General features: G+C 40.3%; 7 protein-coding genes across 7 annotated transcripts; 1 reads left to right on the top strand and 6 right to left on the bottom strand.

Moving 5' to 3' along the window:
- Positions 1 to 166: 166 nt before the first annotated feature.
- On the bottom strand, positions 167 to 2,410 carry LOC118514613 (histidine-rich glycoprotein-like). Its single transcript, XM_036061611.1, has 2 exons — positions 2,027 to 2,410; positions 167 to 640 (listed from the first exon to the last, which is right to left on the bottom strand). The coding sequence occupies exons 1-2, from the start codon at positions 2,408 to 2,410 to the stop codon at positions 203 to 205; spliced, it is 822 nt and encodes a 273-aa protein (XP_035917504.1). The 3' UTR covers positions 167 to 202.
- Positions 2,411 to 2,825: 415 nt separating this feature from the next.
- LOC118510896 (cuticle protein 19-like) lies at positions 2,826 to 4,340 on the bottom strand. Its single transcript, XM_036053280.1, has one exon. It carries the CDS (start codon positions 4,270 to 4,272, stop codon positions 3,886 to 3,888), a length of 387 nt encoding a protein of 128 aa, XP_035909173.1. The 5' UTR covers positions 4,273 to 4,340; the 3' UTR covers positions 2,826 to 3,885.
- Positions 4,341 to 5,820: 1,480 nt separating this feature from the next.
- LOC118510901 (cuticle protein 19-like) lies at positions 5,821 to 6,345 on the bottom strand. Its single transcript, XM_036053288.1, has one exon. The coding sequence runs from the start codon at positions 6,266 to 6,268 to the stop codon at positions 5,882 to 5,884; it is 387 nt and encodes a 128-aa protein (XP_035909181.1). The 5' UTR covers positions 6,269 to 6,345; the 3' UTR covers positions 5,821 to 5,881.
- A 1,408-nt stretch (positions 6,346 to 7,753) lies between these two features.
- LOC118510906 (cuticle protein 19-like) lies at positions 7,754 to 8,182 on the bottom strand. The gene has a single exon (XM_036053295.1). It carries the CDS (start codon positions 8,129 to 8,131, stop codon positions 7,754 to 7,756), a length of 378 nt encoding a protein of 125 aa, XP_035909188.1. The 5' UTR covers positions 8,132 to 8,182.
- Positions 8,183 to 9,686: 1,504 nt separating this feature from the next.
- Positions 9,687 to 10,191, bottom strand: LOC118510905 (cuticle protein 19-like). The gene is made up of 2 exons (XM_036053293.1): positions 10,122 to 10,191; positions 9,687 to 10,055 (listed from the first exon to the last, which is right to left on the bottom strand). The coding sequence occupies exons 1-2, from the start codon at positions 10,131 to 10,133 to the stop codon at positions 9,687 to 9,689; spliced, it is 381 nt and encodes a 126-aa protein (XP_035909186.1). The 5' UTR covers positions 10,134 to 10,191.
- Positions 10,192 to 10,931: 740 nt separating this feature from the next.
- LOC118514610 (histidine-rich glycoprotein-like) lies at positions 10,932 to 15,235 on the top strand. The gene is made up of 3 exons (XM_036061605.1): positions 10,932 to 11,205; positions 11,282 to 11,647; positions 14,801 to 15,235. Exons 1-3 carry the CDS (start codon positions 11,197 to 11,199, stop codon positions 15,233 to 15,235), a joined length of 810 nt encoding a protein of 269 aa, XP_035917498.1. The 5' UTR covers positions 10,932 to 11,196.
- Positions 12,445 to 13,464, bottom strand: LOC118510907 (cuticle protein 19-like). The gene is made up of 2 exons (XM_036053296.1): positions 13,279 to 13,464; positions 12,445 to 13,213 (listed from the first exon to the last, which is right to left on the bottom strand). The coding sequence occupies exons 1-2, from the start codon at positions 13,285 to 13,287 to the stop codon at positions 12,860 to 12,862; spliced, it is 363 nt and encodes a 120-aa protein (XP_035909189.1). The 5' UTR covers positions 13,288 to 13,464; the 3' UTR covers positions 12,445 to 12,859.
- Positions 15,236 to 15,331: the final 96 nt, after the last annotated feature.

Below are 15,331 nucleotides of genomic sequence, written 5' to 3'. Positions count from 1 at the left end.
GTTTCGTTTTTTACAGGAGAAAGATTTAGTTCAGAATAATGGAAGACTAATTCCCACAATAACTTTGATTCGGAAGAGCTTGTTAAAAACAAGGAAAAATAATCAAGTTTAGTTCATTAAAAAACCACATTTTATGTCATTTTAAAGTTATTACATTAATCGTTCTTTTTCAAGTCCTATTTTCTTTTCTCTAAACATTTCCCTAATGATGGTGCTGGAACAGGTTGCCGTTGGCGTAGCTGCTGGCATGTCCATGACCGTGTCCACCGTACGAGTGTCCTCCCTCATGGTGTCCATAGACTTCCGGGTGATGGGCATGACCCACCCGCTTCACATGAGCCTGGAATCCGTTGTGCTTGTCGGACGAGTACTCCACAACGCGCTCAGTTCCATCGGCCTCATGCAGAGTGTAGGCTCCCTTGACGACATCTCCATCCCGATGTTCCCACTGGCTCTTGTGATCTCCGGTGTGCGGGTCCTTCACACCATACTCGAACTTGTAGCTGGGATGCGAATGGTAGTCCTCGTGCTCGTAAGCTGCAACGGCGACGGCCAAAAGGGCCAGGGTGGCAATGGCGATCTTCATCATGTTGGAAGGTTCTTTGGTTTGTTGGTTGGTTGGATGTAGATTGAGCTGTGGCTGACGGTTGATTGTTGGCGTTTTGGTAGGTTTCTAGGCCTTAAATATGCTATGATTTTAGAAGGGTGTGAATGCCTAGGTTACATTCATTAGGTTGTGTTGGGGAAGTTATAAGCTGACCTTGCGTGACAAAAAGGAAAGCAATAGCAGGGGTTTGTTACTAATCATTTAAAGGAAAGTATAGTTTTCTCATTTGTGTGTTTCTTTTAATAAACTCGATTATCAAGTTTAAAATATAATTTCAAAGTTTTCCTTAACTTAGACATTTTTTCAATAAGATCTATGAGATTTGATCACTTTGAGATTGAGATAACCTCACTTCAATGAAAAGTTTAATACGCTGTTATTTGCATAAGCTTAAACAAAATTCGTTTATTTTCAATATTTATGTTTTGTTTAGAAAATTTGAAGCAAAAAATGAATTTCTTGATAAAAATTTTAATGACCTGTAATATTTTGCTTTTATGCATCACTGATCATCACGTAGTGATAATTATTAAGATAAAAAATTAAATAATTCTAGCATTAACTGTTGCACTAGTCAATTTGAGCTTTAATCGTTTTAGGATTCTAATACCGAATAAGAAATTCAAAACATAACCTGTCACAACCATGTAATCCTTCCAACTAGCATGCATCCTTTGTTGCAGAGTCATCATAGCAGAATGTTTATGTAAATTTCATAATGGAAGATAAGCTAAGCTTTGCGTAAATAATGCCATAAATATTGAATTAAATTATTTATAACTCTGTTAAACCTTAAATAAATTACTGATAAATGGGTAAGGCATGTTTCATGTAATGCTGTGCTTTAAACTTGAATTATTCACAATTTTACAAAGAGAGTTCGTTACCATTTTGTTGTATGCTAAATATTTTATTCTAATTGCATGAAAAAATAAATATTATTTGAAGTTACAGCGGTACACATTGGAGTTGCTAATAAATAAGAACCTTTATCGAATCCCATTAAGTTCGTATCCTCTAACTCCACATTTTTTCCAGTTTAAAGTTGATTCAGACAAGAAACCCTTAAAAAATAGTTGACCAACCAATATATTATTAAATTTTTGATCAACAAAGAAGAATTGTCCCAAAATTGCGTTTAATTATATCAAACAGTGCATCACACAGTTATTAGACAAACAAATCAGGAAAACAGAGAATTTTCAGACATAAGAGAATATAACACACGTTCTTACTCAGGCCAACATAAGTTAAAGTGTAAATGGCCTTGTAATTTTCACGGCATAATAAATGTCAAAACCCGACACTTAATTGAAATAACATAAAAACACAACACATCAAATACTTTACAAATTGCTTGTATTTTACTCCAGTCAAAAATCTAGGAACTTTTACAACTTTGTTAACAGCTTCTTCTCAATGATGGTGCTGGTACAGATTGCCATTGGCGTAGCTGCTGGCATGTCCATGACCGTGTCCTCCGTACGAGTGTCCAGTCTCATGATGTCCATAGACTTCCGGGTGATGAGCATGACCCACACGCTTCACATGAGCCTGGAATCCGTTGTGCTTGTCGGACGAGTACTCCACAACACGCTCAGTTCCGTCGGCCTCATGCAGAGTGTAGGCTCCCTTGACGACATCTCCATCCCGATGTTCCCACTGGCTCTTGTGGTCACCGGTGTGCGGGTCTTTCACGCCATACTCGAACTTGTAGCTGGGATGTGAATGGTAGTCCTCATGCTCGTAAGCTGCAACGGCGACGGCCAAAAGTGCTAGGGCGGCAATAGTGATCTTCATCATGTTTTCGGTTAGTGTTGCTCGATGGTTTACTAGGAAATCAACTGTTAGGTTTAAGCTTTGCTGAGGAACTGTTGCTGGTTAGTGAAGCTAGCAGTTCTTAAATACCACCCACGGCCCTCACGAAACTTGGTCACTCTTACTAAACCACCTGTGTTCCGTGACGCAATGCAATACGCACAGCCTTGCATAGAATTAACACGAAATCAACCAAAAACCACGCGTGCCTACGGGCTGCTGGTGGTCGGTGCTGGCCAACTCTTTTCCTGCAGCACCGGTCGGCGCTTACTTTCTGATTTCCATTCCGCGTTTCGGTATGGGATCATTTATTGGTTTGCTCACCCTTTAAGCGCTACCCTTGCACGTTTCTTGAATCAAAGTTAACTGCCGAGTTTCGTCAATTTTAAAGCAACTTAGCACGCAATTAAACTACACTAAGGCAATGACGTATCCATGTGTTCATGGAGTGTAGATAGAATAGATGTGTATAAGAGTTATAAATTAATTTATCAGAACGATAATCTTGTGCATGATTTCGGTCATTCGATTACAAAAAGGCATATTTTGTAAAAAAAAGTTCAATTTAGATTTTGTTATATTTTTGAAGAACGATATGCTTCTTTTACATAAGGTATTTATGATCTTATTAAGTATGTCAAATGAGATAGACGTTACTCGTTAAGCATTACTCCTACAGCACACGTTTTCAAAACTAAGTAAAAACACCAGTCAAGGAATAAAGTAAGTGAAAACCTACTCAAAAACACAGCATGTGCGCAACATATTCAGGTGGAATTTAAAAAAAAAAGAGTCAAAAAACTGTTCTTAAGATGTTAAAATAAAACATTAAAATATCATCATAATAAATTTTATGCAAAATGTATTCATAAATCATATGTATTAGCACATCTTAGTTTTCCGCTTAATGGAATTGTATGAGCAAGGATAGAAGGAACGGTACATGAACTGAGCGACCTAGCGAGAGGAGGGAAAGAGGTTGGTCTTGTTCATAAGTGGAACGGAACTATTAATAACCTAACCCTCGGTTAGCAGATGAAATGTAGCAAGGGTCACAATTTTTTATTCCATTTAGAGCTATGAAGGAGCTAGATCCATCACAGTATAGGACTAAAATAATTCTATGACAAATCTATTTATTGATTGTTTGAATTATTATTATGTTTTTCCTTAAAGGAATACCAATATACTGATGATTTTTAAATAAGAGACATTTTCGATTGAAATCAAAGAATCATAACGTTTAAAAGAGCATCTAATTTCCAGTTTAAAACATTGAAATTGCACAAAAGCTAATATCTTATCTCTAAGGAACCAAATAGTTTTCGATAAAAAAGAAAAAAGAACAAAACAAAAAAATAATCAATTAAACACTCAAACTTCATTTACATCCTTCGAAATGATTTATTGATCATCCATTCACAGCAATTTGATTTAATTAAAAAAAAAACATTTCCTTTTCAATGATGGTGCTGGAACAGGTTGCCGTTGGCATAGCTGCTGGCATGCCCATGACCGTGTCCACCGTACGAGTGTCCTCCCTCATGGTGTCCATAGACTTCCGGATGATGGGCATGACCCACGCGCTTCACATGAGCCTGGAATCCGTTGTGCTTGTCGGACGAGTACTCGACCACTCGCTCAGTTCCATCGGCCTCATGCAGAGTGTACGCTCCCTTGACGACATCTCCATCCCGATGTTCCCACTGGCTCTTGTGGTCTCCGGTGTGCGGGTCCTTCACTCCATACTCGAACTTGTAGCTGGGATGCGAATGGTAGTCCTCGTGCTCGTAAGCTGCAACGGCGACGGCCAAAAGGGCCAGGGTGGCAATGGCGATCTTCATCATGTTGGAAGGTTCTTTGGTTTGTTGGATGTAGATTGAGCTGTGGCTGGCGGTTGACTGTTGGCGTTTTGGTAGGTTACTAGGCCTTAAATATGCTGTGAATGGAGTAGGGCATGAATGCATACACAACTTTCATTGAGGAATGTTTGGCAAGTTTTGCTCCGACCTTGCATGTAGGCGTGGAATTGGAAAGAAATGCACGACATATGAAATGAAACCCACATCGTTGTGTCTCCTGTTCGCTTTCATTCATTCAAAAGCTTTCATTCCTGGTTATATTTGCAACACTTTTGGTATAATTCTTACTTATTTTTTGGAACTTTCTAAAGTTTTAGGTTAAGATTTTATAACATCACATTAAAATCAAATTGTTTTTATGCATGACTTTACAGCAATACAATATTTTTAATATGTTTAAAATAACTTTACAAAATCGGTAATGACTAACATTGAATTAAAACAAAAATTTAAGTTTGCATGAGAGTTGAAATGAAAAATAGATCACAAAAAATTATGACATCAAAAAAATATTGGTGAAAGATGATTTTTACCTTAATAGTCTACCAACACAAATAAACCTTCCTACTTCCTGGATAACGAAATTCGCTAATCGTTAAAAATCTATTTTTTTTAATTTCTTGAATGAAGAGCATTGCAATATTTTTGATAGCGAAAAGAGGAATCAATCTATTTAAAGCATAAAAAACATTATCTTCAAGCGCATTTAAATAAGTGTTTAACTTATTGCTTGCCTAGCGTATAGGACAGGACGACTCTGAAACAGATGACTGCAGCCTCAGATTCCACGACATAGATCATCTTCTATGATCTTGACTGGAGTGCGAGACTGTTTGACCCTCCTTACTGGTCCGGGATATCGGCAGAACGCCTAACGTTCCTATTCGAGATCTGGTGGTATATGATACCTACCTAAGGTCTAGTTTTGTGTTCTACCAAGCGATAGGACAAGAAGTTTAGTACATTCCCTTCCTTTCTTCCATTCCTACTGTTTGTCTGTCATATGTGTTGTATATCGCTTGTATGTATAATGATGAATGAAAAAATGTATGAAAGAGTGCAATGATAGACATGGCTTGGAATGGTCTAGGCGGGATATCTTGGATAATCCAGTACCACATACTACCTCGTTGCAATAGTCATCGATTGCTGACAAGGCAAAGTGATAGAAAAACACTGGCTCTAAAAAACCCTTCGAAATCAGCAGGAGAACGATTTCCATGACAGGTTTATTATTAACGGACCAGCCGAACTCACACGGGATAAGGTACCCTTTCACGGTTTGGAGAAGAAAATGTTTAAAAACCAACGTTCATTGTATTCGGTTTGCAATCTAGGTTTAAGTAACACGTTCAGCCCATATTTCACAAATTTTAAAAACTTCAAAGAAAGCTAAACCGGATGGGCGGTTAACGTACTACATACTAATACACCATTACTAAGCTGTACAAGAGCTGCCAATCGTAGAAACACCACAGTATTATGAAGAACGAACAGGGAACATCAAAACGCCGTCTTGTTAAGGTTTTCACAGTATTCGTTTTATTCAATTTACAAACAACAGGAGCTGCTACAAATCAATTTCGAGTATTCCTCAATGATGATACTGATGGAGGTTTCCATTGGCATAGCTGCTGGCATGCCCATGACCGTGTCCACCGTACGAGTGTCCTCCCTCATGATGTCCATAGACTTCCGGATGATGGGCATGACCCACGCGCTTCACATGAGCCTGGAATCCGTTGTGCTTGTCGGACGAGTACTCCACAACGCGCTCAGTTCCGTCGGCCTCATGCAGAGTGTACGCTCCTTTGACGACATCTCCATCCCGATGTTCCCACTGGCTCTTGTGGTCTCCGGTGTGCGGGTCCTTCACTCCATACTCGAACTTGTAGCTGGGATGCGAATGGTAGTCCTCGTGCTCGTAAGCTGCAACGGCGACGGCCAGAAGGGCCAGGGCGGCAATGGTGATCTTCATCATGTTGGCAGGTTCTTTGGTTTGTTGGTTGGTTGGATGTAGATTGAGCTGTGGCTGGTGGTTGACTGTTGCTGTTTAGTTTGAGTGTGGAGTCTTAAATATGTTAGGAATGGAGTAGGGCATGAATGCGTGCATGCCTACCATTCATTCATTACGTTACGTTTGGGCAGTTATTCGCTGACCTTGCATGTGGGCGTGGAAATGGATAGAAATGCATGACATATGAAATGAAAACCATAAAACCTCTGAATTTTTGCATTCCATTCAAATCGTTATTGTACTGGGTTCAGATATGTTACACTGCTTAAACACTGTTAAATTATCGATCATCTTCTTAAAGCATAAAATTTTAATATTATTTCTCAAGAGCAGGACAATATTATTATCCATTCAGAACGGCCTAGCATGGCCGTTTTCCTATTTGATACAATTTAATAAAAAAGGAACAATTCAATATAAATTTAAAGCAAAGGATGGCAAAAAAACAAAAAGTGATTATTTTGTCTTTTATGTTATTGTATGCAAACACAATTATTGTAAGTTTAAAACTCAATAAACAAATAAATTTATAGGTCGATAGGATATTAGAGATTATCTACATAACCAAAAACGTTCACAACTACCAACGCCTTATCACTACCATAGTCATCATCCGCAGGACACATTGTAATAAATTAGAACTAGAATTCTGAGTACCTGAATAATGAAATCAATTTAAAATTTGACACATGCTGTATTCGGCGTTTAATAAAAAAATACGTTTCAAAGAAGAAAAAGCTTCTTCTAGTTGAGAATTGAAGCATTACTGAACTTCAGACCTGACTTTTACAGTCTTATTATCTAACACTGGATTTTTGGCAGAAAAAATAACTTTAATATTCTAATCTATGTTCAAAGACACATACAAAAAATTATTAATAAAACAAGTAAGCTTAAAATTTTAAAACAATTCCATACAAGTAACCAAACATAGCCCATGCTTACAAACACTCACATAAAAAGAATGGAGAATGATTATCTGTAAAAAAAAACATGTTCTCTCGAATTTATGTCTTATAAAATAAAACTTTATCAACCGAGCATGCCCTAAATAAGGCAGAATAACAGGCATGAAATTGTTAATAACAGGCATGGGCCTTGTTAATATTTGTGAATATGTAATCGTCAACACATGCGGTGTTGACTATTGTCGGTGTTGACTATTGGCGTCATGCCGTAATACTGAAATTATAAATAAAATAAAACTTGTAAACTTGTAAACATGTAATCTGATTTCAGTTGGCTGTTCTTCATAGCGGATTGATGAAAGCTCCAGCTACCTTGTGCTAAGAAAGATTTATGTAAAAGGTATTCAAAATAATGATACTAAAAATTTCTGAATTACAACGCGAACAAACTCATCCACGTTTAATTTCTTTGCTCTAATGAATCATTCATTTCTTTATTTTAAAATCACATTTGCAGATTCTAACAAATCTCTCACGCTCCTTAATGATGTTGGTTGAGCTTGGCGTAGCTGCTAGCATGTCCATGACCGTATCCGCCGTACGAGTGTCCAGTCTCATGGTGTCCATAGACTTCCGGGTGATGGGCATGACCCACACGCTTCACATGAGCCTGGAATCCGTTGTGCTTGTCGGACGAGTACTCGACCACTCGCTCAGTTCCGTCGGCCTCATGCAGAGTGTAGGCTCCCTTGACGACATCTCCATCCCGATGTTCCCACTGGCTCTTGTGGTCTCCGGTATGAGGGTCCTTCACTCCATACTCGAACTTGTAGCTGGGATGCGAATGGTAGTCCTCATGTTCGTAAGCTGCAACGGCGACGGCCAGAAGGGCCAGGGCGGCAATGGTGATCTTCATCATGTTGGAAGGTTCTTTGGTTTGTTGGTTGGTTGGATGTAGATTGAGCTGTGGCTGGCGATTGACTGTTGCTGTTTGGTTTGAGTATGGAGTCTTAAATATGTTAGGAATGGAGTAGGGCACGAAACCCTACGTACCTTTCATTCATTCATTCGTTTGGTTATGTTTCACAAATTTCACGTTGACCTTGCATGTTGGCTTTGCATGTAACTAAATTCGCCTCCTACGATTTAATTATTTTTTGTGATTCCTACAGACATGCTTTCTAAAATATATTTGTTTTGTGAGCAACGGCTTAGAAAATTAAAATAAATATTATTTCGTAAGAACAGGATAAAATATAATAATGAAATCCATAAAAAACTGAGAAACAGTATACAAGGCTATGTTACTAAATTATTCAAAAAATCATATTCTTCTTCCTTGACACTACCTACAACCTTGAGAGGTTTCGGCCTGCCATTTGTTGCCTTCTTGGACTTGGTTTTCACCCATAGCAAAGCAGTCAGCCCTGCGTACGGGGAGGCGGTCTGGATGGGATTTGAGTGTGAGAAGACCGGCGCCGTTATCGCCTCGGCCACCAGACCGCCCCAAAAATCATTTTACTTTATGCAAAAACTTACGCTTTTATTTGGGTTCATATTAAAACCGAGTTGTGTACTTAAGATAAAACATGTTGATGCATCAAAAAGAGTTATTTATTCTTTGAACAGATTATAAATGAAAAAAAGAAACATCTCTTTACGAGAGTATACACTGAATTCTTTGCATAATCAGCAAAGATTACAACTACCAACGTCTCTACCAAAATTAAATAGATTTGAGATCCCTAAAATTTCGAAGCAATGCGGCGCAGGTAAAAGTTACGTTGACCATACTTCTTCTTCTGCTTCTTCTTTGGCATAACGACCGCTTAGGTCATGCTTGTCATTTCTAGTGAGCCAGAATGATACCACGTAATTGAATACTCAGTCCTCACTACGGGGGAATGATCGGTATGGGATTTTGAACCCCGGTCCTGCCGTATGAAGATCGTTGCTGTCGCCTTACCACCGGGTCGCCCATACAAGTTGTGTATTTAACGTGAGGTAAACTGATTTAGCTGATATCGGAATGACACATTAAATATTAAATATAAAAGCATAAAAGGTAGCTTGTACACTTATCTTTTGTTCAAAGTTTAAAAATGGTAAAATTGATTTTTACTTTCATTACGATTGGTCTTGCCGTTTGCTATTAAAATTTATTCTTGTAACAATTTAAATTTACGTTTGACAATACGGTGTTAAGCCGTAATAATAAAAATATAAATACATAAATAAATAATTCAAATTTAAACAGGATTTCCTATAATTTTTGGAAGGGAAATCGAAAACGCAGTTTTACATTATGCCTGAAAAGATGTTTGTAAAAGGTATTAAAATAAAAAAGTGATAATAGAAATTTCCGATTAAAAAGCGATTACAACCATTAGTGGTTAGGTGATTTGTTCTTAAGAACCATTCATTTATTTATTTTAAAATCACATGTACAGTTACTAAAAAATCTTCGATGCTACTTAATGGTGCTGATTAAGCTTGGCGTAGCTGCTGGCATGTCCGTGACCGTGTCCGCCGTACGAGTGTCCTCCCTCATGATGTCCATAGACTTCCGGGTGATGGGCATGACCCACACGCTTCACATGAGCCTGGAATCCGTTGTGCTTGTCGGACGAGTACTCGACCACTCGCTCAGTTCCATCGGCCTCATGCAGAGTGTAGGCTCCCTTGACGACATCTCCATCCCGATGTTCCCACTGGCTTTTGTGATCGCCGGTGTGCGGGTCCTTCACGCCATACTCGAACTTGTAGCTGGGATGCGAATGGTAGTCATGATGTTCGTATTCGCCTGCAGCTACTACCGCTACCACAACAGCAACGAAGATGAACTAGAATATCCAAACAAAAACCAAAAATTATTTTCTCATTTTAGTTTGCCTGACTCCCAAACATACTTTGCAAAACATGGTGATGGATCTGCGATGTTAGTTCTGATGGTGCTCAACAAGTTGTGATGTTTGTAGTCATCACATCTGCCACATTTATGTCACAAACTTCAACCCCGTTGCAATCACCCCCCCCTTCTGCCATTCGTCCCCACAACCCTGGTGTGTGATAAATGTTATTGCATTTTATTTTCCAACAGATCGTGAAAACATTACATTCAGAAAACAAAAACCGAAAAGTAGTGGCACGCGCCATATACCCATCTGAAAACGAAAGACCCTTGGCGAAACCTCTCCCACCATAGGGGAACGCGATCTACAGTGCACACATGCACATACACCGGGGCAGGTTGAGCCCTTACCGTACATATGTTTTGATTTAACGGTCGAACAAGCAGCAATCTACCCAATTACCACCAATTCCTTCAAATCGAACTCAAACTCACCGCCGGCAGACACACGCTAGCAGATGTGTTTTCACATGTTCGTAATCAACCGACCCGCTTTCGGACGTACCATGGAGCAGGAAGCGAGCAACCAAAAAAAAAAAATGGCCGGCCTTACCGTCTTAACTAATACCCTCCAAATCCGTGTCTTATTTTCGCAAACTCATATTTCGCGCTCGAAGCACCGCTCGATTTGAGAGTGCGATTTGTTCTTTTCCTTTACAGTTTTCCCATTTATCGCTACTCAAATTTGCAAGTCCCTTACTCCGAACTCAAGCCCAAAAGCCGGCCGAATGCCCGACTAGCTCGCGCGACTCTCCTGCCCGAGTAACCTTCCACGGGCCGGCACTGCGTGTCCACATCGTCGGAGCAGGAAAGTGCAGCTAATTTAACGATTTCGTCACCCGTCATTGGGTGGGTGCGGTGAGTTTTCCCTCAAGCGCAGCCACCTGCTCACGTAGAGGAAATTATCAACCACAATTCGGTTTTTTTTTTTTCGGTGAGCGTAGAGCCGTATCTCAACAATGGTCAACACGCGAGTATAAAACCACCGAGCGCGGGACAGTTTGACATCAGTACTCGACTAGCGCTCGGTAGACACAGTTGCAGCTAAAGCACAAAACCAACCAACCAACAAAATGATCAAGGTAAGGTGATCGATTGGGACATCGGATCGAGTGGGTGCATGGCGAGCTTAATGGATTATCGCCTTTACTATTGCAGATTGCTCTGATTCTCGCCATGGCAGTTGCCGTGTTTGGATATGGTCATGAACATCACGATTACCATTCGCATCCCAGCTACAAGTTCGAGTACGGAGTGAAGGACCCGCACACCGGCGATCACAAGAGCCAGTGGGAACATCGGGATGGAGATGTTGTCAAGGGAGCCTACACTCTGCACGAGGCCGATGGAACTGAGCGAGTGGTCGAGTACTCGTCCGATAAGCACAACGGATTCCAGGCTCATGTGAAGCGTGTGGGTCATGCCCATCACCCTGAAGTCTACGGACACCATGAGGGAGGTCACTCGTACGGTGGACACGGACATGGACATGCCAGTAGCTACGCCAAGCTTAACCAACATCATTAAGGAATCAGAGCATTGTGATCTTTTGTCATCCTCTTTAACTGCCACTGTGATCTTATCTATGTAAATAAATTTCATTTCATCATTTCTTCAAAACATTAACTGTTTCGCATAACTTGTTTGTTCAATGATTCCGAACCCAGTAAAACTTTCACTGCGTGAGAAAAATTTAAGTTCTTTAGCATATGTTTTTTATAACTATTACTCTACAATTACAATTTTCTGAAACCTTTTAAAATAAATAAATTCAGAGTGATAAGAGCATGATTATGACAGCTATAAAAGCCGTACTAAGCTTTCTTTATTTTCCTAAAATAACGATAAGTTATAATTGTGCAGCCCTAACCTACAAACCGTTTGAATTTTTACTAACAGCAAATGAAAAAAAAACATAGGACAAGCTCTAATTTGTCAACATGAGAACCGCACCATAAAATGTTTACGCATTTAAAAAATAAAGGAAACAGTAAAACGAATGAAATAAAATAATTCTAAATTTTTCCTCTTCCTCGGCACTACAACCCCGAGAAGTCTTCGCCTGCCATGCCATTTTCGGGGTTTTTTTTGTGACTTAATTTTACCTGCATCAAGGTAGTTAGCCCCTGTGTGTACAGGGGCGCAGTCTTGGATGGGATTTGAGCTCATCGCCACGGCCACACGACCACCCCTTACAAGCTTAATCTTAATCTTAATGTAAACTTTATCGAACATAGTTCTCAATACTCAATTTATTTTCAGAATTGGTTGTATGAAAAAAAAACCTGCAAATATATTACCTTTTTCATGTGATGTAAATCTTTTTTTTTTTTTTTTTGTTGAAATTTTAATCTTTGATGTGTGACAAAAGACTCTTTTATTTCTTTCAATAACATTAACTTTTTATCCATTCTGAACTATCTCACAACATAATTAAACATAAACAACAAGAGCATTGTTGTTATGAATTCATTCTCTTACTAAGGTCTGCCGGACCTTCTTTTCAGATAGCAGATTTTTTTAACCATTAATGAAAATACTTCGGATTGTTCTTTGAAACAAATTCAATCTATTTCCTTTTGAAAATTCAAATTTATTGTCAGCCAAGATGTGAATACCAGTTGCTGAAGTCAAAAGAAATATATTTTAAACAAAATGAACTTCAATTCGATAAACTTCGTTGATCACTTCAATTTAACTTTATTCTCAATTTCCCTAAAGCTCAATTCAATCAATTCAGTTATACTTCGATAGCTTGCTGTAGCTATGACCATATCCATGACCATAAGAACCACCATATCCAGCCTGATATCCATAGACTTCCGGGTGATGGGCATGACCCACGCGCTTCACATGAGCCTGGAATCCGTTGTGCTTGTCGGACGAGTACTCCACAACGCGCTCAGTTCCGTCGGCCTCATGCAGAGTGTACGCTCCCTTGACGACATCTCCATCCCGATGTTCCCACTGGCTCTTGTGGTCTCCGGTGTGCGGGTCCTTCACGCCATACTCGAACTTGTAGCTGGGATATGCATAGAAATCCTCAACAGCTGACACAGCAGCGACCAACACTACCAGAGCGAGGAATAGCTGGAATGAAGAATTATTATAACCACGCCTTGTAAATATTTCCTTTTGTACAGTCAATCACATACCTTGAACATTTTGTTGGTTAGCTTTGGTTGTTTTACTGTGGCAAACAAACGGTTGAATGATGGTTCTGTCCATGGCGAATTGTTCTTATATACCAATTGGCTACTAGTGAAAGGATATCAGCTAGCCATACACGCCAACCCTCAAGTTGAACAAACCAGTATCATCGCGTGACTTATTTAGTTAAAAGTTGGACAGAATTTTCACTTCAAATGAACTTTTGCTTCTAACAGCGAGTTTCAGTGGTTGTTATTCAGAGTTTTTCATTCTAATATAATTGCCTAGAAGCCTAGACTTTGCTAGAAGTGAGATGGAGTTGTGAAATATATTACTTGTATTATAGGAGCTGTGATAATATTATTCACCTCAAAATCAGACACCTCAGATCTTCCTTTACAATCTTCGTACACTCAAGCATTCATTCATTCTCTTCGATTGCTACACCATGACCTACACCGATGTGCGATGCCTTCCTGAGGCAACATAATTTGTAAACACGAAAAATGATCTGATCCAATTTCATGCCCAGTTAACCACGCGCAACATATAAGCTGGCCATCCTCTACGATGAATGCTAACCCAATCCCCTTTCCTTGTCTCCTTCTCTCTCTCTCTCTCTCTCTCTCTCTCTATCTCTCCCTCACTCGATCATGCTCCATCCGTTCACAGTTTCCCTCTGGCAGAAATCATCTCGTTTCATCCATCATCCGACACTTACCCAAACGCTGCATACTTTATTCGCCCGGCTTCCAGCTCATGTTGTTCGATCGTTTTCTTTCCAAGGTTCCATTTCGTCGAAACTAACGTTCCGGTGAAGCATAAAACATATAACACCACCCAGACGCCAACTAGCTAACCACCGACCAGCTAACCGCCGACCAAGGTCAAAATTCACGTAAGGTGAAAATTAAGATTTTCGCCTTGGCTAACCTTGGGCGATGGTTTTCGAAGGCAGCAAAAAGCACAGTCTTCACGAGACCATATTGCTTCAACCACCCTATGCTTGGTCAATGAAGAAATAGAGGCGAAAAACGTTAAACGCATCGACAGTCGGGGGGTGGCCTAAAGTTTGCGTACCCTACCAAATGGACGTGTTCGTTAGACGCGTATGACTGACCGCCACAGCCATGAAACGTTTGCCATGGTACGCCCACGAAATTCTAGCTGTCGCATGCCATGTCCAATCGTCCTGTCACACAGCCGCGAACCTCAAATTAGCGAAATCGTACCGATTGCCCAGTTTTTAAGGGCCTGACCACTGTTTCTCGACGTTAATTAGTCAATATTTTATTTCGCATAGAACTTCAGTGTCAACTGGCGCTGCGGTCCACGACAATATAAATACCCAACTGTAGCCGTCCAGAAGGCATCATTCAGCGGCTAACCGTTCTCACAAGCAGCAGCACAAGTAGCAAACTATACCAAATCCTTCAGCAAAGATGTTCAAAGTAAGTACAAATTAAGAAGTACTGTCTGCAAAAAAAGGTGCTCCAGTTCAGTAACAATTCTTTTCTGCTCTTCTAGCTCGTTGTATTCACTGTTGCCTGTCTGGCTGTGGCTGCGTCCGCCCAATACTGGGGAGGAGCTGGCTATGGCTATGGGGCTGAACATCATGGTCATCACGACTATTATTCGCATCCCAGCTACAAGTTCGAGTATGGAGTGAAGGACCCGCACACCGGCGATCACAAGAGCCAGTGGGAGCATCGGGATGGAGATGTCGTCAAGGGAGCGTACACTCTGCATGAGGCCGATGGAACTGAGCGAGTGGTCGAGTACTCGTCCGACAAGCACAACGGATTCCAGGCTCATGTGAAGCGTGTGGGTCATGCCTTTCATCCGGCGGTCTATGGACACCATGGAGGATACTACGGAGGACACGGTCACGGTGCAGGATACTATGGAGGACACGGCCATGGTGCAGGATACAGCTACAGCAAGCTGGATCAGCATTTCTAAAGCAGTTGTCGATCGTGAATGATGAATGATAGTTCCACAAGTGATAGGATGAAAGTTCCTCAATAAAGGCGTTGTTGATTTTTGCAAGTTACCCAC

Source organism: Anopheles stephensi, chromosome 3 (genome assembly GCF_013141755.1).
Source record: "Anopheles stephensi strain Indian chromosome 3, UCI_ANSTEP_V1.0, whole genome shotgun sequence".
Lineage (NCBI taxonomy): Eukaryota > Metazoa > Arthropoda > Insecta > Diptera > Culicidae > Anopheles > Anopheles stephensi.
The sequence above is the reverse complement of the archived record's forward strand: the minus strand, read 5'-3'. Positions and strand labels throughout refer to the sequence as shown.

Excerpts from the sequence above, each read along its gene's own strand:
- LOC118514613 (XM_036061611.1), bottom strand. The coding sequence starts at position 2,410 with ATGATGAAGATCACTATTGCCGCCCTAGCACTTTTGGCCGTCGCCGTT. Across the intron at positions 641-2,026 it reads ATCTGTACCAGCACCATCAT|CCACAGCTCAATCTACATCC; the intron begins TGAGAAGAAGCT and ends ATCAACCGTCAG.
- LOC118510896 (XM_036053280.1), bottom strand. The coding sequence starts at position 4,272 with ATGATGAAGATCGCCATTGCCACCCTGGCCCTTTTGGCCGTCGCCGTT.
- LOC118510901 (XM_036053288.1), bottom strand. The coding sequence starts at position 6,268 with ATGATGAAGATCACCATTGCCGCCCTGGCCCTTCTGGCCGTCGCCGTT.
- LOC118510906 (XM_036053295.1), bottom strand. The coding sequence starts at position 8,131 with ATGATGAAGATCACCATTGCCGCCCTGGCCCTTCTGGCCGTCGCCGTT.
- LOC118514610 (XM_036061605.1), top strand. Across the intron at positions 11,648-14,800 it reads CCAAGCTTAACCAACATCAT|CTCGTTGTATTCACTGTTGC; the intron begins TAAGGAATCAGA and ends CTGCTCTTCTAG.